Genomic DNA, 25,229 nt, shown 5'->3' with positions numbered 1-25,229 from the left:
TTTAAAAATGTGCTGAAAAAAAATCTTCTCTCTGTTAAGCAGAAATTAGGGAAAAAACAAACACGGGGGCTAATAATTCTGACTTCCACTGAATGTCTGAATAACACCTTACAAAAAAGTCTCACTATTCAGTTTTAATTTATTAATTTATTAGCCATCATTCTCAAGGGAATTTTTGAGTCCAAGAACATCAATATCGAAATAAAAACCTCCATTACCTGCTCTACTTGTAATGTGTTCTATATGTTAAAATGTCCGTGCCAAAATATATATACAGTACAGGGAAGTCATCACGTTAGTTGCGAATTAGTGAGCGTAAATCAAGTATACAACCACAAGATATAACTTTGGCAATAGCAAGACATTTTATAGATTTCGGACACGACATTAAACAACTAGAATGTAGGAAGTATTTGAGGAAGTATTTGAGTCACATAGAGGAGATATCTGAATAAAAGATTATTACAAAGAGAAGCTGAATTCTGGATTCATAAATTAAAATCACTTACACCAAGAGGAATAAATGAGGAATTGGACCTTTCTGTGTTTCTTTAATGGTTTGTTGTTTATCTATAATATTGTGAATCATGGGTTTGAAGTATGTAATGATACAAATAATGAGATGAAAATGTATTTTTAATGTGTCTGACTGTCGGAATTTCATTGCGTTGACGTACACATGAATAAGTGATTGATGGTAATATGCTATTTTCCTGTGCAATGGAGGTGCTTTTAAATGTGAAGGAAAATATTTCTTTTGTGGTTAGTTGCAGTATATTGAAACAAAAATGAGATTGTTTTTAACTATTGAGTGGTCGTCTAACTAATGACGCAATATAATTGACTGTGGGATAAAAGGCTGGTGTGAGAGGATTGTGTCACGCACTGAGGAAGGCATTGTGCCAAAACATCTGTGTTTTGTATCCCCTAAGAATGTAAAACAAAGCTATACAAAGTAATTATTTATTCAGAGCAAATCATGACGTTCAGAATAATATCATTAACAAGGAGCAATACTGTTGATTTTAGCTAAGAGTAGCTTGTTAACCCTTGGATTTGGATAACCCCAAATTATGTCAAAAATGGTGGCAATGCTATTTTTTTAACTATTATAATCGTAATCATGCATTTTATGAAATATTTAGTTACAAATCCATGAATGCTCTACTTTCGTATTAATTTCTACAGTGAAAATAAAGGTTATTTACAGGATTTACAAATATAAACAGTGTTGCAATAGCTTATTTCATTGAATGTAGCTTTCCCAACATTCTCTCTGCATCAGATGGAGTGCTCTTTAGAGAAATTAAGAGCACAGGAAAGGAAGATCAGCATTATAGGAGAATCCCTGAACCAAACAGAACATTCGGTCAGAGAGCTGGACGGTCTGGACAAACGTGCGCAGGTAGATGCGTTACTCTTCTATTTTCGTGGTGTACAGTGTATCGAGTAAACAGATGCCTCTGACAGCAGCGTGTTTGTTTTTCAGGAGGAGATGAGTCGAGCTCAGGTTCTCATCCTGCACGGGCATCAGCTGGCTGCTGGACACCACTATGCCATGGCTCTGATCATCCAGCGTTGTAATGAACTCAGACATCAGTGTGACACCCTCACCTCCGCACTCAGCACTAAACGCAGCTCTCTGACACAAGCTCAGACTCTATTGCATCGTCTAGAAGAGGTCAGACTACGCGTTCACTCATTCACTTATAAAGTGTATTTAATGAAATACTATTTAAACCTTTTATTTATTTGAAAACTAATATTATAGGCGATGCAGTGGGACAGTAGGTAGTGCTGTCGCCTCACAGCAAGAAGGTCGCTGGTTCGAGCCTCATCTGGTTCATTCCGCTGTGGTGACCCCAGATTAATAAAGGGACTAAGCCGAAAAAAAAATGGATGAATGAATAATATTATAAAATATTTTTACAATTTAAATGTTTTCTATTTTAATGCTTTAAAATGTCATTTATTAGAAATCATCAGTGTATTGGTCACCAATATTTATAGACATATTTTTGATGAAATTGAAAACATCTGAATAATGACAAAAGTCCAGCCATTTTAAAGGGGAAGTTCACCCAAAATGGAAAATGCTGTCATTGTTTACCTTGTATTTGTTCCAAACCTGTTTTATGTTCTTTCTTTCTTCCGTTGAATAAAAAAGAGATATTTCGAAGAAAGTTGTAATCCTGTAACCATTGACTGCCATGGTATTTGTTTTTCCTACTATGGGTAACAGGTTTCAGCTTTACTCAAAATATCTTCCTTTGTGTAAATAATGAGTAAAGTTTTCTTTTTGGGTTAACTATCCCTTTAAAAATGAACTTTGTGAACGGGCCCGTAGCCAGCCTGGTGTAAGGGGTGGTTCTTTTTTCTCAAAATGTTGACGTTTTTGCAGTTATACACCTCATTTTCTATTTGATTATGAGATTTAAATACAGCATTTTAGTGACATTTTAAGCACTATTCTGAATTCGCTTGTCGGATGGTGATCATAACCACACTTTTTGACTATTTAAGCCAAAATAGTATTCAAATCAATTTTAATATGCTACGCTTTTGGTGCTTTACAGCTTTTTATTGGTCATTTTTTTGTTTAAAGAATAATTTTTTACATTTAAATTTTTTTTTTTTTCAATAATACAGTATCGAAAGATGACTTCTCTTAAGTCAGATTGTATGTGTTCTTGCACAGCTGGATGTTGGACTCATGAAAAATTTAGTTAGCATTGGCCAAAACTGTCACACTGAAGCGACAGCCAACAGAGGATTCTGCTTGATCTTAAAGTCTTTATCGATAAGTTATTTTTACCATGATGGCATTGCAGTCGCAATAGTACAAATGAGCTCATTTCTGAAAATTTCTGGACCTTTGTCAGTAAGAGGTGGGTCTTCCGAAAGTACTGAGTTTTATTATCTCTGCTGCATAACCCAATGCTTTTCTGTTTGTAAAATAAATAACTCAATATTTTCCTAAACAAAAAATAAAGCCGTTCAAAATATATGACACAATAAAACAGCTAGTATACTGTACATTCATAGATCTATTTTTGATATTTGGTTATTTAAATCGATTTTAATGAAAAACGTTCAAAAATGTAACAAATATTGCTATTGAAACAGCAAATAGTTGTTTATTAAAATACATTATTTGTATTGACTAAAAATTTGATATAAACATGGAATCTTTAAACTGTATTCCTGATTTGGCGAAGCTGAATTTTCAGCAGTTGTTTCTTTAGCATTCAGTGTCACATGGTTCTTCAGAAATCATTATAATAGGCTGATTTGGTGTTTCTTACTATGGGCCTTATCAAACACCCAGCACAATAAGGCGCAAGACGTGCTTGCCGTGAGTTGTTGCTATTTTCAGACAAGCGCAAACCTAATTATTACATTTTGTGCCACATTATTTTTTAATAGCAAATCCATTTGCGCCCCTTTGTGATCTCATGTGTGTGCCGATCTATAATAGAGGTGTGCAAAGGCACATTGCTGTCATGTTGCTATTTTTAGCAACAAATAAACTAAACCGTATAAATAAACTAAAATAAACCGCGCCATTGACCAACTGAAATCTATTTTTTTACATAAATATAAAAACCACTACCTCCATGCTTTCTTCATGTCGGATTTTTTTTTTTTCAGTTTATTGATGACAATTTGCATTTTTATTATAATGTTATTATTATTACCAGTATTATTTATTATATGCATATTTATATTTGTTTTAATAAAAATAAGTTTAGATTTGTCCACCTGTCAGGTTTTGGAGACGTATGCGTCACTATATGGGGCATAAGAATAGGACGTGTGTTTGGATATTACACACTTTGTTATTATTGTTCATTTATTAATTTGCTGGAAATTAGAACTGAATTTAGAAATAGTTTTGAAACAAATCTTTGCCCTAAACAAATTAAATTAAATATGTAGGCTAATAGATGTCTTCAGTGGAGTGAGTTTCCAGTTTCCTCATCCACAAAAGTAAAGGAGTAAAGTAAAGAGTACAAGTAAAGAGGCCGAATGAAGGGTGCTCTGATGCTGCAGATGGTCTGTTTAACTGTTTTCTTGCTAGTGAAACGTTAAGTTTTTCCACTTACACTTAAGTCTGCTATGTAAATAGCAAATGGCGCAATGCAACTGACTCTTAAAGCGAATGGGAGATGAGACTCTGATTGGTTTAATGCACGTTTTGCTTAAAACACACCCATAACTCATTAAGAGAATAAGCACAACCCTGTTAGACCATTCTCCAGGGCGCATAGTGTATTTTTCCATCCTTAAATTATTGAAAGTGGATTCGGACATGCCCTTAATGCTTTTGTGCCACTTGCTTTAGACTTTGCACCTAGATTGTTAAATTAGCTTTTTTGCTGAATTGAAATTTCAAAAGAACAGTGTTTTATATAAACCTTCTCCAATATTATATCCGTACTCAATCTTTTGCTCAACATGTTCTTGCAGAATTTCAAATAAAACTAATAGAAAAATAGAAATAATATTAAAAAAATAAATAAATCAATAAAAACTTGAACCCAAACTTTAAAAGTTATTATTGAAAATTGACATTATTCCAGTATTACATTATCTATGTATCTTCATGGTTATTTGCTTGCAGGCTCAGCGATGGTGTGATGATGGGGCGTATTTGTTGGCCAATCAGCAGGTAGAGAAATGCCAGTGTAAAGAGGGTGTGCAGACAGCTCTGCGAGATATTGAGAAGTTCCAGGAGGCGGCGCCACCGCTTCTCACTGCTGGCTCTGATGTGCTCTTTCTCGAATATGAGTCTGTGCTCACTCCTTATCTACAGGTGAACACTGACAGACTGCAAAAATGACACACAAACCGCATATTGGCCCCTGTTATACACTAAACTCAATGCAACCCCAGGCGCGATGCAAGGGTGGTGCTTCGGCCAGTTATAATTTTCACATCGTGCACTACTATGTCCAAACAGCAAACAGACTTGTGCTCATGCGGTATGTGCTCCCATGAGCAGCGGGCCTGAAAATGAGGTGTGTTTAGCAGATTTTTGGTGCATTTCTGTTTTGAGGCAACTGAACTAGACTGTACCATTGACCAACTGAAACATGGTCTGAAGTAAATGGTGCATATTTTAGGTTGTTTAAGTATTTTGCTCCTATAGACGAGTCCACTATGTGCATACACTCTGCTTAATACAAAAACAGGACACGCGGTTCATAATGCCTAAATGTTAGTTAGTTAGTCTTTATTCATTTCCTGAAGGCAATTTGGTTGAAGCATAAAAGCACATCATTGTTAATACTCAAACCCATTATACAATAAAAATCCACTCTAGATTTAAAAACATTACCACCGAGGGGATAAATGAACGTTTGAACTGATTTGTTTTACTTATAGGAGTTTTGTATCAAATACCAGGGGAGAGAAGGTCAATCTTGTGGGTTATAGGGTGGGAATCATCTGAAAGAATACTCTGAGCTTTACCCAAAATTTGTCTATGGTATAACTGAGCCATAGTCATTTGTTTTTTTTCTTCCTTTTATTTTTTCTCCTAGGTTCACAATTCTCTCCAAACATCCATTAATTTTTACACTTAAAGAATTGAACCAACAAAGCAATTCTCTATTCTTAATTCTCTGTGTGTCTTTGATGTGTTTCAGGCTCATATAGAGAAGACGTTTCAAAAGTACAGCTCCGTGCAGGCTTTGATTCAGTCCAGACAGATCTGCCTGAAGAAAATGGCCGACAAACACATTCGGCCAATCCAACTGGTGGCGCCTCGACCAGAGAACCCACCACGCTCAAAATCTCCCCTCTTCTCCCCTAAGCATGGTACGTGCCAGTACAGGACTACTTTAATTATAGATCTAATTATCCTCACTGTTTTGCACACCTCAGTCTTATAAATAGTTAATGCTTCTTCACCAAATTCTCTTATGCGCATCACTTTTGCTACAGTATAAATGTATAGTAACTCGTACACTATAAAGAAGCTGTCAACATGCAGATCAAAGCTTCACTTCTGTAACATGAAGATGGTGAGAAATCTGCAGTGGAGATCAAAATTAGAGAGCAGACCGTTTTCTTTATTTCGAGGTTCAAGCTTAGTCATATTTGAAGCTATCCTGACAGTTTTTTTTTACTTTATATGATAGGTTATATTGTGAAGCGCATAATTAAAAATCTGAAATTTGAAAACTGCGGCATGGTGGCTCAGTGGTTAGCACTGTCACCTCACAGCAAGAAGGTCGCTGGTTTGAGTCTCGGCTTGGCCAGTTGGCATTTCTGTGTGGAGTTTGGATGTTCTCCATCTTCCTCCAGTTTCCTCCACAGTAGAAAGATATGTGCTATAGGTCAATTGGGTAAACAAAATTGGCCATAGTGTATGAGTGTGTGTTTGTGTGAATGTAAATGGGTGTTTCCCAGTACTGGGTTGCGGCTGGAAGGGTATCCACTGTGTAAAGCATAGATTGGAATAGCTGGCGGTTCATTCTTCTGTGGCGACCACAGATAAATAAAGGACTAAGTCGAAGGAAAATGAATGATGTTTGAAAACTCTGCTTAAAATTAGAGAAGATTTTCAGATTCTCCTAGTTCTTGGTGTTCCCTGGTGGTAAATTTATTAATTATCTGACAAACCCTATTTAACAGACGATTTTAGTCAAATTAATGCCTTTATGTAAATTAGAAAGTACTATTTCTTGTGTTTTAATGCCAACTTTTCTGATTAGATAATGGCGGCCCTTCTGAATTTTTTTATGTGATCAGTATTAAGCAGGACAGTATGCTTCATCAGTGACTAAGGCAGCTGATGTTGCTGAATATCTAACTCATCCATTTAGTTGAATATGAATGGAATAATGGGAGAGAGAATGACATCTGAAGCTCATGTGTTCAGTATTTTTGAGAGAGCTCTTAAAGATCAAGGACTGAAGCTATAGAGACACGCGGAGCTCACCTGACAGACTGTGATCTTCAGCGCAGCAGGATAACAGCCATCAGAAATCACCTGACAGGAGCGCTACTGTAAAGATGGATCTGAATCTGAAACGGGGGCTTTAGAGAGGAATTTATTCACTTACAGTGGTTGTAATCCGGTGGTGTCTTCTGAATGACTTACAAAGTCAGAGCATGCTGAAAATCATAGCATTTGTTGATGTATTTCTAGTGGTGTGTGATATAGATTGTGCATAGCATTGTAGATAGGTTTGTCATTGGTTTAATTTTAGTAATGCCATTTATAAAGAGAAGAACAGCTTCTTGTCAATGTTTGACAATTTTTGGTTGTACAGTATGTAACTTTTCTTTTTGTTTTTAAAACAGATTTTAATTCTGGTTTAAAGTTCACATTCGACCTCCCACTGCCAGGCAAAAGAACATCAAGGAAAAGCCCAAATTCTAGGAAGGTAAAAAATACAACTTATTCAATCATTCTTCTTATACAGAGTTTGAAAATTCTTGTAATACTGATAATTTACTGCAAGTAAAAAAATATACAGGTGAAGTCAGAATTATTAGCCCCCCTGTTTATTTTTCTCCCAATTTCTGTTTAACGGAGAGAAGATTTTTTCAACACATTTCTAAACATAATAGTTTTAATAACTCATTTCTAAAAGCTGATTTATTTGATCTTTGCCTTGATGACAGTAAATAATATTTGACTAGATATTTTTCAAGACACTTTTATACAGTTTAGAGTTACACTTAAAGGCTTATGTAGGTTAATAAGGTTAACTAGGCAGGTTAGGGTAATTAGGCAAGGTATTATATAGCGATGGTTTGTTCTGTAGACTATCGAGAGAAAAAAAATAGCTTAAAGGGGCTAATAATTTTGACCTTAAAATTGTTCATAAAAAATTTAAAACTGTTTTTATTCTAGCCGAAATAAAACCAATAAGACTTTCTCCAGAAGAAAAAATATTATCAGACATACTGTGAAAATTTCCTTGCTCTGTTAAACATAATTTGGGAAATATTTAAAAAAGAAAAAAATCAAAGGGGGGCGAATAATTCTGACTTCAACTGTTTATATAATTATTATGTGGATGTTTCTATGATATGGAGGTGTCTATGATCCTGTGCATTTTAAAAGATGCATTTTCACTTGTGAGCTTTTTATAAATCAAGTCAAAAGAATTATTTCATTCTGAAATCATGTCACATCTTAAGGAATTTATGTGGTGGAAATGATGGTGATGGTCGTGCCCTCTAACCCTGCTTTGCAGATTAATTTTGTATTTTGTAACATAAATATAATTCATCACAGTTGAGTCTGAATTAATGTTTAACAAATCAAAAACCTAACATTTTAATGATGTTTACTGAAATATAGTGATTTATTTCTTACACCTGACCTTCTAAGAATGTTTTAATGTGATCTTAAATACAAAAACATTCAATTTAAAGTGTGTTGTTATTATGTTACAAGTGATAAAAGTTGAGTATAGTTATAATTATGGCTGCACAACAACTTTTGAGGATCGATATTGCTATCTGTGTAACTGCAAGTCACATTGCAGGATTAGATTGTTTATTAAAGATTAAAAGATGAAGAAATTATTATTTTTGTATTATTTATACAATTATGACCATGTTATGTTATATTTGATTGTGCGATTTCTGTGCTTGAATACTGTTAGAATTCCTGGAAAATTATAAAGGCCTGTTTTTTTTTTTTGATAAATTCTGTATATTTTATGTATATTGTATGTATAATTATGTATATTATAATTTATCCAGATGCGCTGTATAGAAACATACTTGATCATCCAAACCAATCTAAATGAGTGGAACCTTTCCAAATAGAGCTATTCAATTCATCTAGTAAAATTATATTTATATCTCAACATATATCACAGTTAAGCAAAATATCACAATGTCAGATTTTTGCAATATCATTCAGCCAGAGTTATCACTAACTATGGTAGTTTTAAGTAATATATCCAGTTACTTTTTTTTAGATACACTTATAGTAATTTGATTGTTTTGAGCATTTATTATGCCGATATAATTTTTATTTCATATTTGATCTTTTATACTTAAACACTAAAAATGTTTTTTTTTTTTTTTAATATTCCTGAAATCAGTTTATTTAAATTTAAGTTCAAGTAAAATACGCTGTTTTAATTCAATTAACATTTATTTCAAGTGCACTAATATATAGGTAAATCTTTTATTTTGTCACAATTCACAGTATTAACGAACCATTAACTCACAATACTATTGTAATAAACTACTAATTAGCTGTTTATTAATAGTTAGTAAATTGGGTTTAGGATTAGGCATGCAGAATAAGATCATGCATTATAACCACTAATTAACAGTTAATATCTAAATATTAGGCAGGTAAAAAGCCAATAGTAAATGGCATGAATTATGACCCAAACTAAAGTGTTACCATAACATACAGTATGATTAATAAGCCTATACTATACTATACCATACCATACTATACTATACTATACTATACTATACTATGCTATGCTATGCTATTCTATGCTATGCTATGCTATGCTATGCTATACTATACTACACTACAGGTATGTGCCAAAAAATTAGAATATCAAGGGAAACTCCAATAATTTCAATAATTTGTTTCAAAAAGTGAAACTTGTGTGTTATATTAGTTCACTACACACAAAGTGAAATATTTCAAGCCTTCATTTGATTCAATTTTAATGATTATGGATTAAAGATGAAAAAAAACCAAATCCAGTATTTCACAAAATTAGAATATTTCTTGTGACCAATAAAAAAGGATCTTGGAACACATGTTGGCCTTCTGAAAAGTGTGTTAATGTACTGTACTATGTCCTCAGTACTTTGTCGGCCCTTCTTTTGCACTAATTACAGCATCAAGGCGCTGTGGCATGGAGGCGATCAGCCCTTGACACAGTTGAGGTGTTATGGAAGCCCAAGTTGCATTGATATCGGCCTTCAGCTCATCTGCATTTTCCGGGTCTCTGTTCCCTCATATTCCTCTTGACAATATCCCATAGATTTTCTTTTCCACCTTATGGAGGGTTCCAACAATAGTCTTCTGCACAACCGTCAAGTCAGCATTCCTACTAAGCCAGACTGAGACAATTTCAAGGCTTTGTATTAATTAGTAGACTAGATTGAGACACAGAGAGCCTACAGAGTTGAACTTTGTCATCATCTTCTAATTTTGTGAAATACTGGATTTGGGTTTTTTTCATCTTTAATCCATAATCATTAAAATTGAATCAAATGAAGGCTTGAAATATTTCCCTTTGTGTGTAGTGAACAAATATAACACACAGGTTTCACTTTTTAAACACAAATTATTGAAATAAATAGACTTTCCATCGATTTTCTAATTTTTTGGCACACACCTGTATACTATACTTTACTATACTTTACTATACTATACTATACTATACTATACTATACTATACTATACTATACTATACTATACTATAGTTTGGTTTTCATACTGAAAGAATGATGTAGAAATGACAAGCACAGTTTGTAGGAATTGATTGAATCATTTGCCACTTTAAAAGGGAATCCTGCGTTGTGTTTTAGATTGAGGTGATTCACAACTATCAGCGGTCCAGCTCTCTCCCCTACAGTATAGATGGAGAAGACGGCAGTGACCTGCTGAAACGGTGAGTCTTCTGCCTGACACTGTCTGTTCAGATGAAGCACTCATGTGTCTGATGAGTCTGTGAATGTGTGCGACTGCAGACACGTGATGAAGGAGCTGATTGAGACTGAGAGGATCTATGTGGAGGAGCTGCTAGCAGTGCTGCTGGTAAGATCACCCTCATTCTTCTCAGTCCAGCAGTCACAGAGGTCTTGATTACTGATGCACCGTTCTTCATATTTCATCACTGCTTGTGATTGCTGATTTTTATTTTCTAAGCAATTGGCCAATTCGGATTAAAATATGTAAAATTCGGATTCCAAGTTCAGATTTTTTTTTATTTATCACGGGCGTACATGGTGCACTCTTTGCTGTGTGGTTTTTGTTGAGTGATTTTTCATCAGGAGAAGCACATGGAAATCATTGATGCTCATATGGTTGTGTATTATCTCGAGAGCAAATGCTTGAAGACTTAATAGGGCATTCATTTTCAAAAATGTACATTTATACATGTTATTCTGGTTTTAATTCTGTGACTATTTATTGGCCTTTTGTTTGTTAACTCTGTACAGTAGGTTACATTTTTTTAACAGTTAATCAGTTAAATAATTAAAGCTAATTTAATAACTGTAAAAGTATTTATTAATCGTAGGTGATGTTAACGTATTAGTCAACACCTAATAACCCAGTAGTCATAATCTTTTTATTAAAAGGTGTTAATAACTGGTACAATTTAGTTGCATTTTTTACATTAACTTTAACACATAATTATAATATGGTTATACTGTATCTCCCTGTTTATTAACTAATGTTAACTAAACTAATGTTTACTAATGTGACTATTGTAAACTGTAGGAATATTTTACAGTTTGAACCTAAAAATGACCAATCTGTCAGATGAAGAAGAGCCGGAGTCAGAAATTCAAATAAACCAAGATTACTGAAGATAGTTTGCAGTTTCATCAGCAGAAGCCAGCTTCAACACTTGCAATGAGTTTGTAGGCTGCTCTGCTTACAATCACAAAATCAACAACAATTATACTCTTACACAGGGGTGGACTTAACTAATAAGCGAGGTAAGCAGCCGCTTAGGGCCCTGGGGAATTAGGGGGCCCTGACCAATGCCAAGAAGCCTATAATAATCATGTTGCTCTTTTATAAATGTTCTAGCATATGTTGTAAAATCTGTCTATAACCATTAAGATTCTAATGTTATTACTTCTTGATAATAACAATGAATAGTGGAACATTTCTTCTGTAGTGCACATGCGAATTTAAAATCTAACCACAAATATGGCTAGTTAACTGTACATAGTAAGTTTGTCAACTTCTTTTTTTATTTGTGAATTTATTGTATTTAATTTTACATTAAGAAAATAATGGTTACACTTGAAATATATTTTTTTAACATGCAGTTTGTTTTCAAACCCCTGAAAGATAATGTTTTGAGTTTCAATGCTTGTGCCCCATACCTAGAATTGCTTAGGGCCTCCAAATAACTGAGTCCGTCCCTGCTCTTATATAACGTCATTAACTACATCTTAGATATAGGTGTTTTAACCTGAATGGTTAGAACACAGATAGACTTCGAAAATTTCCACGTGGGTGCTATAGAAAATAGGCTGTTTAGAGCTGACCCCAGACCTGTGAAAGGATCCACAATCAAATAGAACACACACACTCAAAGTACAATATGTTTCTTTCCCAATATTGAGTGTGCTCTCAGCCGTCTTTATCAAAACTGGTTAAAAGCTGGGATAGTCTTCATTCAGACCGCTAAATTCTTACTACACAAAGTCTATGTTTAATAAAAAGGAAAATCACTTTAAACAGAATTAACACATAATAATAACATCAAACTTGCTTTAGACAGTATTAACACATAGAAATACACATAGGAAAGCAGCTGTTTTAAATCATCAAGCCCTGCAGTTCCACTCAAGAGGTCGGCGTGACTATTGACTAGGTTTGGTGGCTCCTGAAAATAGAGTTACAAAGAGACAGGCATATGCACTGAACATTCTTATTTTAAGCAATGTGTAACTTTATTCATTAGTCAAAATCATTTAAAGATTAAATACTGATTCAAATAATCATTTTAATAAAGTAATGAGAAAAGGGATAATGAGAAAAAGATAAACGTTGATCCTTGCTGAGACGGATTGGAAGACAGAAATCCGAATGCATCAAATGTTTTTCTTATTGTACTTCATTATCCTTTTGCAATTTAATTTGTAAAAAGGATTTATTTTCTCTGAAACTGGACAGTAAACCAATGTACTAAGTTGTTTTTTTTTATTTATACCCATTAAAGTAAACTTTTTTGCAGTTTAGGTCAATATCATAATAATAATATAAAATCATATATATATATATATATATATATATATATATATATATATATATATATATATATATATATATATATATAATAAAAGCTTCATCAATTAATCGTAAAATGAAAAATGAATACTTGCTGAAGCCTACTTGTGACCTGTGCATGGACACACTTTCTTCTGAACAGAGAAAGAATTTGCACAGAGTAAGTGTAACCCCGCCAGTCCTACACCACCCAACCCGCTCTGAGCTGGGATAGAACCGGCGACCTTCCGCAAGGGAGTCGGTTGCTCTAACACGGAGGTTAAAGACCATGGCCTATAGCATCTGTTATTAGAGCACCTTTAGAGGTCAGAGGAGTGAGTTTTACCTGCACAGCACTTACTAGCTGACTTCTGTTACATAAACCCGCATTTAAAGTCAGAAAGTTAGAATTGAGAACACGAACAGGGTGTTTATTTGTTTTATCACAAACCGAACTTTCTGCAGTGATTCATGATTTCATCCACACAAATATATTAGCTTGGACAGATGTTTTTAATGTTAGTTAATGTATTTAAAATCATAATGATTGATTAGCTTTGTAAAATTATATCATAATATATTATAATAATACAAAAAAAATTTTACAAAATAAAAACAGCAAGCTGAAAAAAAGCTAATTCACTCTCTGGCAATAGATTTTCGAAATCCAACCAAATAATCAACACCTAAGATAAAACCAGCAGACACACAATTTGATTGAATGAAGCCCATCTATAGTAAATAAATATTTTCACAGATTTTTTTTCAAGTAAAACTCCAATTGATCATTTAAACATGAGTCACAATATAATGAAATCGGCCCCAACCCATTCCCCCAAGGTTGAATCAGTACAATATTTTTATTTTAAGGTGACCTATTATGCCCCTTTGTACAAGAGGTAAAATAAGTATCTGATAAAATACGTCTTAAAGTGTGCATGTGAAGTTTCAGCTCAAAATACAACACAGATCATTTTTCCTAATTTTTTAAACTGCCCTTTTAGGCTATGACCCAAATTGTGCTGTTGCTTTAAACTCAAATGAGATTGTGCTCCCAGCCAGAGGGCAGAGCTACAAACGCATGTTCATCAGTGAGATCAACACTAATCGGCGGTACTTTCTCCCTCAGATGACATGTAGAAAGGGAAAATGTCAATCAAAGTGTTTCTGCAGACTATTTATGAAGTGTGATTATATAAAATAGAATAAATATATATTTTTTACTATTAGAGGCTGGCTATAATCACACACTGTTCCCACACAACTGTTTAAATGCCTTATAAAAGTGATTTGTTTGCATAATAGTGACAAAATATGGTGACACCCTTTGTCACCCTTTAATGGTGACAAAATCACTGATTTGTGTATGTATGGACTTATTAAAGTCAATATTTGTTCAGTACAGTAAAGTATAGTTTAATATGTCTGCTGTCAGTCTTCAGTGTTCTGTAGTATAAAATCATTGCAGGGCAGTTTGCATGCAAGTCCACAACAGGGGTTGGAAAAATTAAAACAAATAAAGTGTTGCTGTTTGATCAATCTGATCAATAACTGCGTCTTTAGAATTGATGCTTTGCATTTGTTTACAACTTTTAACGTCATCAAATTATTCTTGTATTAAATATGCCTTTGGTAAATAATCTATTGTTTCCTGGATGTCTTCAAATCAGTGTAAATCATTTTTCTCTCTCTCAAATTATCTCGTCTGTATTCTCAGGGCTACAGGGCTGAAATGGACAATCCGTCTCTTGCTCCGCTTTTGCCAACAACTCTTCGCAACAAGAGAGATGTGCTGTTCGGAAACTTGCCTGATATCTACAACTTCCACAGCAGGCAAGGCCACACACAGAGAACTTTAGAACAGCAGGAGTGAAATATAAACAGCAGCTTCAGACCACAATAATGATTCTGTTTCCTCTGAGATAAAGCAGCTAAATCCATTTCTGACTTCAAGACACCTTCATGAAACATCTTTTTTTAATAAAACTTATCGGTTTATGCAGCTGTGTTTGTCAGTGGCTCTGAAACCTGTCGTGCCTGCTGGGTCTTCAGCCCTGGGTAAGGCAGATTGCCAAATTGGTTGACTGCAGGAAGCCGTTACGCCAATTAAAGCACTTTAATTACAGCTAAATGGCTGTTGGTCAAATAAGGATTTGATTAAGCCAATGAGAGCTCAGCTGGAAGGGAGAGTGTCAGGCTGATAGACAGCTGCGTGACCTCTCATTGACTGTCAGTCAGTTTTATCTACTGCTGAGACTAAAACAGGCCTGGTACGACTGAGAAATAAAGGAACTAGAATAGTTGTTAGTCTGTTCATGCATGCTTGATATTAGGAATATGAAATGTAGTGCATACTAAAGTAATGCACACTACATATGTAGTGCGGAGTAATTGAATGCATGCTTATTGGAGCACATAATGGATATTATACATTTTTTAGTATAGTTCTTTTTTGACAAATGGGTCAAATCTAGTGGTTCTTCTGTGGAGAGAGGAGAACCTTACAGAACGACAACTATCTGTGTTGCAATCCTGAATGAAAACCTGCTTCAGAGTGCTCTTGACCTCAGACTGGGGCAACGGTTCATCTTCCAGCAGGACAATGACCCAAAGCACACTGCTAAAATATCAGTGGAGTGGCTTCACAACAACTCGGTGAGGCTTAAAATCCTATTGAACATCTCTGGAGAGATCTGAAAATTGCTGTACATCGTCACTTCTCATCCAACCTGATAGAGCTTGAGAGGTACTGCAAAGAGGAATGGGCAAAAATTCCCAAAGACAGGTGTGCCAAGCTTGTAGCATTATATTCAAAATGTGCTGCATATGCTGCCAAAGGTGCATCAAAAAAAGTATTAAGCAAAGTCTGTCATAGCCTGTAATAATATTATCAGATTTCTACTTTAAATAAATGTTGTTGTTTTTTTTGTCTTTGTATTCATCAAAGGATCCTGGACAAATCTATGTAGCACAACCAGTTTCAAAAATGAAAAAGTTTATTCAGCAACAATTTAGCATTTTAGACGATTTCTAAAGGATCATGTTATACTGAAATAGAGGCTGCTGAAAATGGATTTTATTTTATTTTTTAGATTGTAATAATATTTCACAGTGTTTCTGCTTCACTGTGTCAATGCAAATAAATGCAGACTTTTAACACAAGAAAAAGGCAAACAAATGTATGAAAACATAAAATAAAATGTTAAAACTAGCATATTACATGAAATAGAGTTGAGTTTTAATCAGCTTCCCCAACATGTTCTCTGTCCTCCAGTGTTTTCCTGCAGGATTTGGAGAGCTGTCTGGAGAGTCCAGAGGCAGTAGGGGCCTGTTTTCTGGAACGGGTGAGACAACTTTAAAACAGCACATGAGCCTCATTTTAGCACAGTAAATAGATTTCTCATGTCTCTTTAGTTAGAAAAAAGAGTCCTAACAGAACATGTGTATTTCTAGAAAGACCATTTCCATTTGTATGAATGCTACTGTCAAAACAAACCTCGATCAGAGTCCTTATGGAGGCAGTTCTCAGACTGTCCTTTCTTTCAGGTATTAAAAACCACCTCGGTCTATTAAAACACCTGCTCTACACTGACATACATTTAGCAAAAAATTAAAAAAGTGTTCTGTGTGTTTCAGGAGTGCCAAAAGAAGCTAGAACACAAACTTGCTCTTGACTCTTACCTGCTTAAACCAGTCCAACGCCTTACAAAATATCAGCTCCTATTGAAGGTAAGAGATTCAGATAAAATACAGTTTGGCATTTAGGCTGTTTTTAATACAGCATTCTTTGATGCCAAGTTTATTTGATCAGAAAATCTTTCATGAAAACCTGGTATTGGATACAAGCCATGCCATGGGATAAAAAAAAAATCTCATCTCATAATATTTTATAAATGTGTGTTATAAACTTTCCATTCAAATTAAGATGAACATTAATAATTAAGCAAACCGCTATTGTTAAACAAACCGAGATGTACACTCAGAATGCTTGAAATATATTCAGATTTTCAAAATGTCGAAATCCAAGCTGTGTGATTTTTAGATCTGAATAGGAAGATTCAAAATGAACTCTGAGGAACTGCGAGATATGAATTCAGAATACTAAGAATGCACTTCTGAAAAATCTTAATTCTGTGATTTAACTCTGAACACAAAATTCTTCAGAAAGATTTCAGAATTGTGTGACTGTTGAAAACAATGGGATGTATGCACATCATAGGCTCTTTTTTAATGATATAGGTGCATAGTCTAAAGCGCATGGTGCAAAAGCATTAAGGGTGTGTCTGAGTCCATTTTTGCTATTTAAAGGATGGAAAAATACACTCTGCACCCTGGTGCATGGTCTAACAGGGTTGTGCTTAATCTCCTAATGAGTTATGGGTTGGTTTTGAGCATAATGTGCAATAAAACAATCAGAGTCTCGTCTCCCATTCCCTTTAAGAGTCAGTTGTGTCGCTCCATGCTATTTACATGGCGGACTTTGTAAGTGAAAAAACCTAAATGCTTCACTTGCGAAGAATGAGCCTCCTTCATTCAGCCTTTTTACTTTCTCTTTACTTTTCTTTTTACTCTTTAATTTAATGCTTTACTTTTGTGGGTAAGGAAACAGTGGAAACTCACTCCACTGAAGACATCCTTTAGTCTACATATTTAAATTTCAGTTGTTAAGCGCAAAGATTTGTTTCAAAACTATTTCTAAATTCAGTTCTAATTTCCAAACAATTAACAAAAAAAAAAAACAATAATAATGAAGTGTGTTAAAATAAACGAGTTATATCCAAACACACGTCCTATTCTGTCCAATATGGTGATGCAGACGTCTCCAAAACCTGACAGGTGGACAACTGAACTTTTTTTTTTTTTTTTGAAAAAACTTTTTATTTTAAATATTGTCATACAAATTGTCAAAGGTTTAAATTTTCAGTTTAGCTTAAAAAAAAAAAAGAAAAAAAAAAAAAAAAATATATATATATATATATATATATATATATATATATATACACATATATATATATATACACATATATATATATATACACATATATAATAATAATAAATAAATAAATAATGAAAATACAGCCACCATTAAACTTCTGTTAATGTTTTCAATTTTGTAAGGTTCGTTTTACAGCGTCGATAATGTAATTTAATTAAAATATATTGACTTAAATAGACAGTTAAATGGACATTCATTTAGCTGTTCAGGTGTAAAACGAGATGAAAGAACACAATCATCATCAGGAAAATTTTGTGGTGATATAAAAGTCTATATTTTAAAGACATGGAGTGGAACAATAGAATTTAATTCTGTGCTTCTTGTCCAGTCTGTGATCCACTTCATATTGTATATCATTCAGTCAGTGCATGGATTTTTAAAGAAACCAGATCTTAAACACTGTGATTTTGTAATAAAATGACTGTTCACCTGAAGCCCTGGAGCTGGCTGACTGAAAATTAAAAGTCCCTATACATATAGCCTATTCTAAGTAAGCAATTAAAAATGTTTGATCTATATTAATTCAAAGAAAAGTATTCAAAAATGTGCAATTTAAATTTAGAACGTCATATAATTGTAGTCCATACAGAGTTTTTTTTGTGATATTTTTGTCCAGTAATTCAGATGAATTTGTGATTGTTCTTACAGGAGCTCCTGAAGTACAGCTCAGGCTGTGAGCGAGTTTCTGAGCTGCAGGGGGCGCTAGAAGCCATGCTGGATCTGCTCAAGTCGGTCAATGATTCAATGCACCAGATTGCCATCACCGGATACGAGGTGACATTTTTACCAGCTTAAAGTGAGTGTGTGCGAATAGAAGTGTCTCTGCTAGTGTAAGTGCATAGTTAACATGCTGTGTGTTTCAGGGGGATCTCAGTGATCTGGGCCGAGTGCTGATGCAGGGCTCCTTCAGTGTGTGGATCAGTCATAAGAAGGGCCCAACCCGTGTGAAGGAGATGGCCCGCTTTAAGCCAATGCAGAGACACCTGTTTCTGCATGAGCACGCTCTCCTCTTCTGCAAGCGGAGAGAGGAACACGGAGAAAATGCTGACAAAACGCCTTCCTACAGCTTCAAGCACTGTCTGAAGGTAAAGCGGAGCTCCTGCTGTGAGAACATATGCACTGTCGAGGCATCGCTGTATGTCAGCATGTTTGCTTATCATAACATTCCTTACTTGACGGTAAAATGTGCAGTATGTCACAGCACATGAAATGGTTATAAAGAAAGTAGCTGAATCTTGTCTGTGAATAAAAAAAACACCTTTTTATGCCTGCAGATGAGTGCGGTTGGCATTACGGAGAACGTCAAAGGAGACGTGAAGAAGTTTGAGATCTGGTACAGTGGCAGAGAGGAAGTCTATGTGATACAGGTACAGAATGAGGGTTTAAAATCTCTCTGAATAGCATCAATGTGCTAGTCTTATAGTTATCTTTAAACTAGTGTGCTCCAAAGTGAGCTTTTAGAAGGCAAAATCATTCAAAACATACAGTTTATGTGAAATTTTACTTCTTTTTCATTCATTTCCCAAGTGATGTTTGACAAAACAAGAAAATTCTCATAGTATTTCCTAAAAATTATTTTGAAATTATTTTTTCTTTTAGTTATATGTGGAATAAAAGCAGTTTTTAGATTAAAAACAATCATTTTAATGTCATTATTATGTGCACCCATAATAATTAGGTTTTTCCATTGGCTACAGAACAAATGCTTCTGTCCAGCGACTTCTCTAATTATCCTTATTTGCCTTTAAATTATACATTCACTTGAATATTAAGATCTTACATAATAACCAGTAAAATATTGTTTACTGTCATGATGGCAGAGAAAGTAAATTAGTTATTTGAAATAAGATATTAGTTATTATGTTTAAACATCTGTTTTCTTAGTTGAACATCGCTTGGGAAATATTTTTTAAAGAATTACAGTTAACACTAATAGCTACACACAATGAATCATCTGTTAAACATTAGCAAATAGTGAATTCATTATCTGTTAAGCATTGTCTATATTAATGGACGTTAGTAAGCAGTTTCTAAATACAGATACAAATGCTGTATTCTTGACTTATGAGCACATTTATGATTTTTCATGACTAAATCAAGTATCGCATACAAATCATTTGTATTTAAGAGTAGTCAATGGTTTTTAAGATCATTCAGAATGAAATAGTAAATTATTATTAAGCTATTCAAATCAACATTTATATCTTATTATTCAGACATACAGTATATTAACAGTTACTTTGTATGTTAATAAATGCTATATTAACTTAACTTTATCCAATTTTGTTATCTAAAGTGAGGACTATTTATGTGGTATAAATCCCAAATAAATGACAATTGTAAACTTAGTATGAAATGAACAGTAAATGTTTGAAATCTTATATAAAAAGTCAAATTACTGTAAAGTTTAAACATCGCCGACTAACAGGAGTGTTAAAATATGACATAAAATTGAATAAAACTAATAATTTAATGATGTATTATGATAACATTTCAAAGTTATTTAGCAAAGTGTAAACTGTACTGTAATTCTACGTATTTTAGATAAGGTTGCAAAGATTTGTTGTTCTGTTTATTTGTGTATGTTCAAATGAATAGAAATGAATAAAGTCATTTATTTTCTGTTTTACAGGTTTAGAATATAACAGAATATATTAGAATAGTCCTCACTTTAGGTCACAAAACTGGATTTTAAGTTAATAAGAATTTAATTTAATGAAGCATTTATTAACATACAAATTATCTATTAATAAATGCCTGAATAATAAAATACATAAATGTTGATTGTACAAGTTTATTAATAATTTACTTGCACATTCTGAATATTATTTAAAAAACCAGCAACTTCTCTCAAATAATTGGTTTGTAAATAATGCCATACTTAATTTAGTAATGAAAAAATAATAATTAAAGTATGAAAATGCAATCATTAAGCACATTATACTGTATATGGGCTTATAAGTGAAGAATAGAGCATTTGTATTTGCAGTTATAAACTGCTTACTCACATCTCTTAATATAGAGTTAATGCTTAACAGATAATAAATTTGCTATTTTGCTGTTTGCTAATGTTTAATGAATGATTCATAGTGTGTAGTTATTAAAGTGTTACCGACTTACAATCTAATAATTTGGATTTCAACTTTAAATTTCCCACCTTCTACTAATACGAATCAACCATTTTTATGACATCACACTTCATCAGATCTTCTGACCAATCATATGCTTTGTAATATTTTGTCATACTGAGGATTCATCTAAACACTTGCAAATATGAGACAATAATAACTGTTGTTGATCAGAACTCCATAGTTATTAATTATTAGTCATAACAATGAGGGGGGACCACAAAAATTTGGGATGCTTGCATACACGGATTTGCAGTTTCCATTTTTCATATAGTTAATAGCATATCCTGCGTTATATTTACAATTCAGACATGGCACTATGTATGGAGTGGTTCATACGAACAAAATATATGGGTCCCAATAAAATTCTACACTGAATGTTGTGTCTTACAACGTGTTGAGAAACATTTTAACTTTACAAATGCATCCATTTTATATACATTTTAAAGAGGGAGAGTCTATTCAGTATTTCCCACCCTTTTAGTTTTTAGTTGAATTTGAAGTTGAAGCTGCATAAATTAGGGGACCTTAAAGTGGTAAAATAAATGCAACAGCATTAAATTATCCATCAAATTTCATTACCCGATTATGATGCTAACCATGAGAATTATGATCTTGTGATTCATAAACAAGAACAAAAGACGAATTACAGAATGGGCAGTAACCATGATTAACGTTTTGTACATACTGTATGCAGTTGAAGTCAGAATTATAAGCCCCCCTTTCTTTTTTAATTATTTTCCAAATTATGTTCAACAGAGCAGGGAAATTTTCACAGTATGTCTGATAATATTTTTTCTTCTAGAGAAAATTTAATTTGTTTTAGTTTGGCTAAAATAATTTATAAAAGAAAATAAGTTTTTAATTTTCTAAAAAAAAACATTTTAAGGTCAATATTATTAGCCCCTTTAAGCTAAATCAGTTATTAGAAATGCGTTATTAAAACTATTATGTTTAGAAATGTTTTGAAAAAATCTCTCCGTTAAGCAGAAATTGGGGAAAAAAATAAACAGGGGGGGCTAATAATTCTGACTTGACTGTACGTACCATTATTTTGCAAAAACTTCTTATAGGCACCCACCGTGGAGGTAAAGATCGCCTGGCTGAATGAGATCAGAAAGATCCTGACCAACCAGCAGAAACAGCTCAAAGGTCTCAACACATCACATTTCCTGTAATTAAACATCACTACATTTTCTCCACAAGTGCTGTGAGTGATACGTGATGTTCTGTCATTCAGAAGAGCTGTGTCTTTCGACTGCAGTGTCCGAGCAAATGCAGATGCAGATTTCTCCTCCGTTGTCTGTCAGGTAAGATTCCACCAGTGTCCACCATCTCTAATCCCTGATCATATCCATCCTCCACACACACACACTTTCTCTCTCTTCTCCACCCTCTGGCTTAGACCAGCTTCTGCTGCTTTCAGCTCTGTTAGATCTCTCACAAAACACTTCCTTCCCAAAAACCCTGCCCATAGATTTAGTTGCCCCCTCCCCTGCTTCAGCAATGCATAAGATGTGTAAGCAGAGTTAAAATGAACTGTTTATCTGCCTTATAGACACATTCTATACATTTTAGATTGTGTTTATTTTTAGAATACAAATTTAAAATACAATAAGCATCAGCTGTATGTAAAGTCAGCCATTTGATTTTTGACTAAATGGATGAGTTTGATAAGCTATTTAATATCTATGATTAATAAAGAAAAGCTTATTAATGGGATACTTTAAGGATATTTAGTTATCTTCTGAAAAATAATATTTTTAGTCTCAGTTTTTATATCTTGGCCATATTTTACTTCTGTGCATTTGCATTTAATAAAAGGAAATACAGTATTTATTTAAACATTACTCATTTTATATTGAAATGAAATATTGAATACTGATTATTTGTCACTCTAACGTCCCTATGTACAAGAATCAGCTGTATACAAAGTAACCGATATTAGGTTTTGGACACAAAAAGCATTAAATTACTTTATCTTTGGTAATGAAACATACAGCACCCTAAAATGTTTACGTGTTAAAAGAAAGTTTGTTAAAAAACAAATCAAATTGGAAACATTTCTTGTGTTACAGGTGTGCAAAATAGTCTTTCCAAAATCTTTCAATTATTTATGTTATTGCTGGCATGCAATGCAACAAAGTCTACCAATTTCAGTTAAAGACCTGCCAATCTCTGCATAAAAATAAGATGATAACGCCTTTTTAACCCCACTGTAACTTACTTGCAAATCTCTTGAAAATGTCACATTGACACCTTCAATAGTGAATATAAATCCATGACATCTGATTTCATTATTATTGTAATTAATGTTTATATTTGGCTTTGATCAGAAGCATATTAACTAGCTAATACTAAGCAAAATTCTTATAATAATATAATAATAATAATAATAAGCAAAGTTTCTGATTTATTGCATTGCATTTGTTGTGTGTGTGTATATATATATATATATACTGTATATATATATATATATATATATATATATATATATATATATATATATATATATATATATATATATATATATATATATATATATATATATATATATATATACACACACACACATTTGAAGTCAGAATTATTAGACCCCCTTTGAATTTTTTTTCTTTTTTTAAATATTTCCCAAATGACGTTTAACAGAGCAAGGAAATTTTCACAGAATGTCTGATCATATTTTTTCATCTGGAGAAAGTCTTACTTGTTTTATTTTGGATATTTTGCATCATTATACAATAACTTGCCTAATTACCCTAACCTGCCTAGTTAACCTAATTAACCTAGTTAAGCCTTTAAATGTCACTTTAAGCTGTATAGAAGTGTCTTAAAATATCAAGTTAAATATTATTTAATGTCATCATGGCAAAGATAAAATAAATCAGTTATTAGAGTTGAGTTATTAAAACTATTATGTTTAGAAATGTGTTGAAAAAAATCTGCTCTGTTAAACAGAAATTGGGGAGAAAACAAACAAACAGGGGGGCTAATAATTCTGACTTTAACCATATACATATAAGCTATTCAAAGGTTTGGGGTCAACTCAATACTTTCAGCAAGACCACATTACATTTATATGACAATAAAGACAGTACAGTATAATACTACAACATTTCAGTTCATTTCAGTTTTTTTTTCTTTTAAACTTTCTATTGCTTAAAGAATTCTGCAAAAAAAAAATAATAATAATAAATAAATATTAGTCAATCAGTCAAGGCTTCCCCAAAATAGATTGCAGCACATGGCATCGTTCATAATAAAGTTACCTCGTTGCCTAGTCTTCACTTTAAAAATATATATATTTTTGCCACTCATTTGGCTGATGGTTTATTTTGGACCTCATGTTTAATCTTGACATATTTTTTGTATTTTGTATATTTCCATACATTGAACCTATACACATTCAAGATTGTTGAATTCCCATTTGATCAAATCCTAAGTATATGCCAAATATCTGCTGCTGATGGTGATGATGATTCAGGGGATAAAGCCGCTGTGTGTGGTTGCCTGTCCTCCCACAGGGCCGTGCGGCCATCGTCCCGTGGTGTTCTTAAGGGCTGCCTGCCCCGTCTGGACCTTGTGTCCCTGTCGGGTGGCGTGTGTGTGTGCCTTCGCGCTCGGAGCCCATGCCTCACTCGCCCCTCCAAGCGACAATGACGCTCAGTGGTAAAGCAGGCGGGACGGGAAACTGGGCGCTCCGATATTGTCACATACAGGGCTGCTCCGGCCATACTTTAACCACCATCGCCGTCCCCTTCATACACACCTGCTCATCACTAAAACAGACAGATGCTTTGTCAGTCCCAGGGACGGTTCTAGGGACCCCCCTAATTTTGGGATTATGGATTAACGTCAACGCTTTAACAAAAACTGCATGTATTGCGTATGGACCCCATCTTATCCACTAGCTGTTAGTGGTATATTTTAGCACACATCAGATGTGTCTGTCTTCTGTATGCATAGACAGCAAAAGAGATATGAACTTTGACTTATTTATGTTTTGGCAGATCTTGGTGGAAAGAAAATGCAAAAAAGTCCATAATAAGCAAAAATAAATCCCAAAGCATTATAAAAACTATTCCAAAATATGGCGACCTGCCAATGACCGCTCAAATAAATTCAATAACAGACCAGTTATATA

General features: G+C 33.7%; 1 protein-coding gene across 4 annotated transcripts in view; it reads left to right on the top strand.

The window, feature by feature from the left end:
• Positions 1-25,229, top strand: part of mcf2a (MCF.2 cell line derived transforming sequence a) — a 67,704-nt gene that overhangs the window by 22,280 nt on the left and 20,195 nt on the right. For 2 of the 4 annotated variants that reach the window (XM_056472121.1, XM_056472123.1), the window contains 16 exons: positions 1,286-1,405; positions 1,490-1,681; positions 4,625-4,816; positions 5,652-5,823; positions 7,315-7,397; positions 10,540-10,622; positions 10,702-10,768; positions 14,679-14,794; positions 16,236-16,305; positions 16,415-16,507; positions 16,598-16,690; positions 18,606-18,731; positions 18,821-19,042; positions 19,232-19,324; positions 22,159-22,237; positions 22,326-22,395. In XM_056472121.1, the coding sequence (XP_056328096.1) occupies positions 1,286-1,405; positions 1,490-1,681; positions 4,625-4,816; positions 5,652-5,823; positions 7,315-7,397; positions 10,540-10,622; positions 10,702-10,768; positions 14,679-14,794; positions 16,236-16,305; positions 16,415-16,507; positions 16,598-16,690; positions 18,606-18,731; positions 18,821-19,042; positions 19,232-19,324; positions 22,159-22,237; positions 22,326-22,395 (1,871 nt within the window). Of the gene's footprint in view, positions 1-1,285; positions 1,406-1,489; positions 1,682-4,624; positions 4,817-5,651; positions 5,824-7,314; positions 7,398-10,539; positions 10,623-10,701; positions 10,769-14,678; positions 14,795-16,235; positions 16,306-16,414; positions 16,508-16,597; positions 16,691-18,605; positions 18,732-18,820; positions 19,043-19,231; positions 19,325-22,158; positions 22,238-22,325; positions 22,396-24,609; positions 24,755-25,229 lie in introns of all 4 variants that reach the window. The other 2 variants (XM_056472124.1, XM_056472122.1) reach the window with 2 other exon arrangements.

Source organism: Danio aesculapii, chromosome 14 (genome assembly GCF_903798145.1).
Source record: "Danio aesculapii chromosome 14, fDanAes4.1, whole genome shotgun sequence".
NCBI lineage: Eukaryota > Metazoa > Chordata > Actinopteri > Cypriniformes > Danionidae > Danio > Danio aesculapii.
The sequence above is the reverse complement of the archived record's forward strand: the minus strand, read 5'-3'. Positions and strand labels throughout refer to the sequence as shown.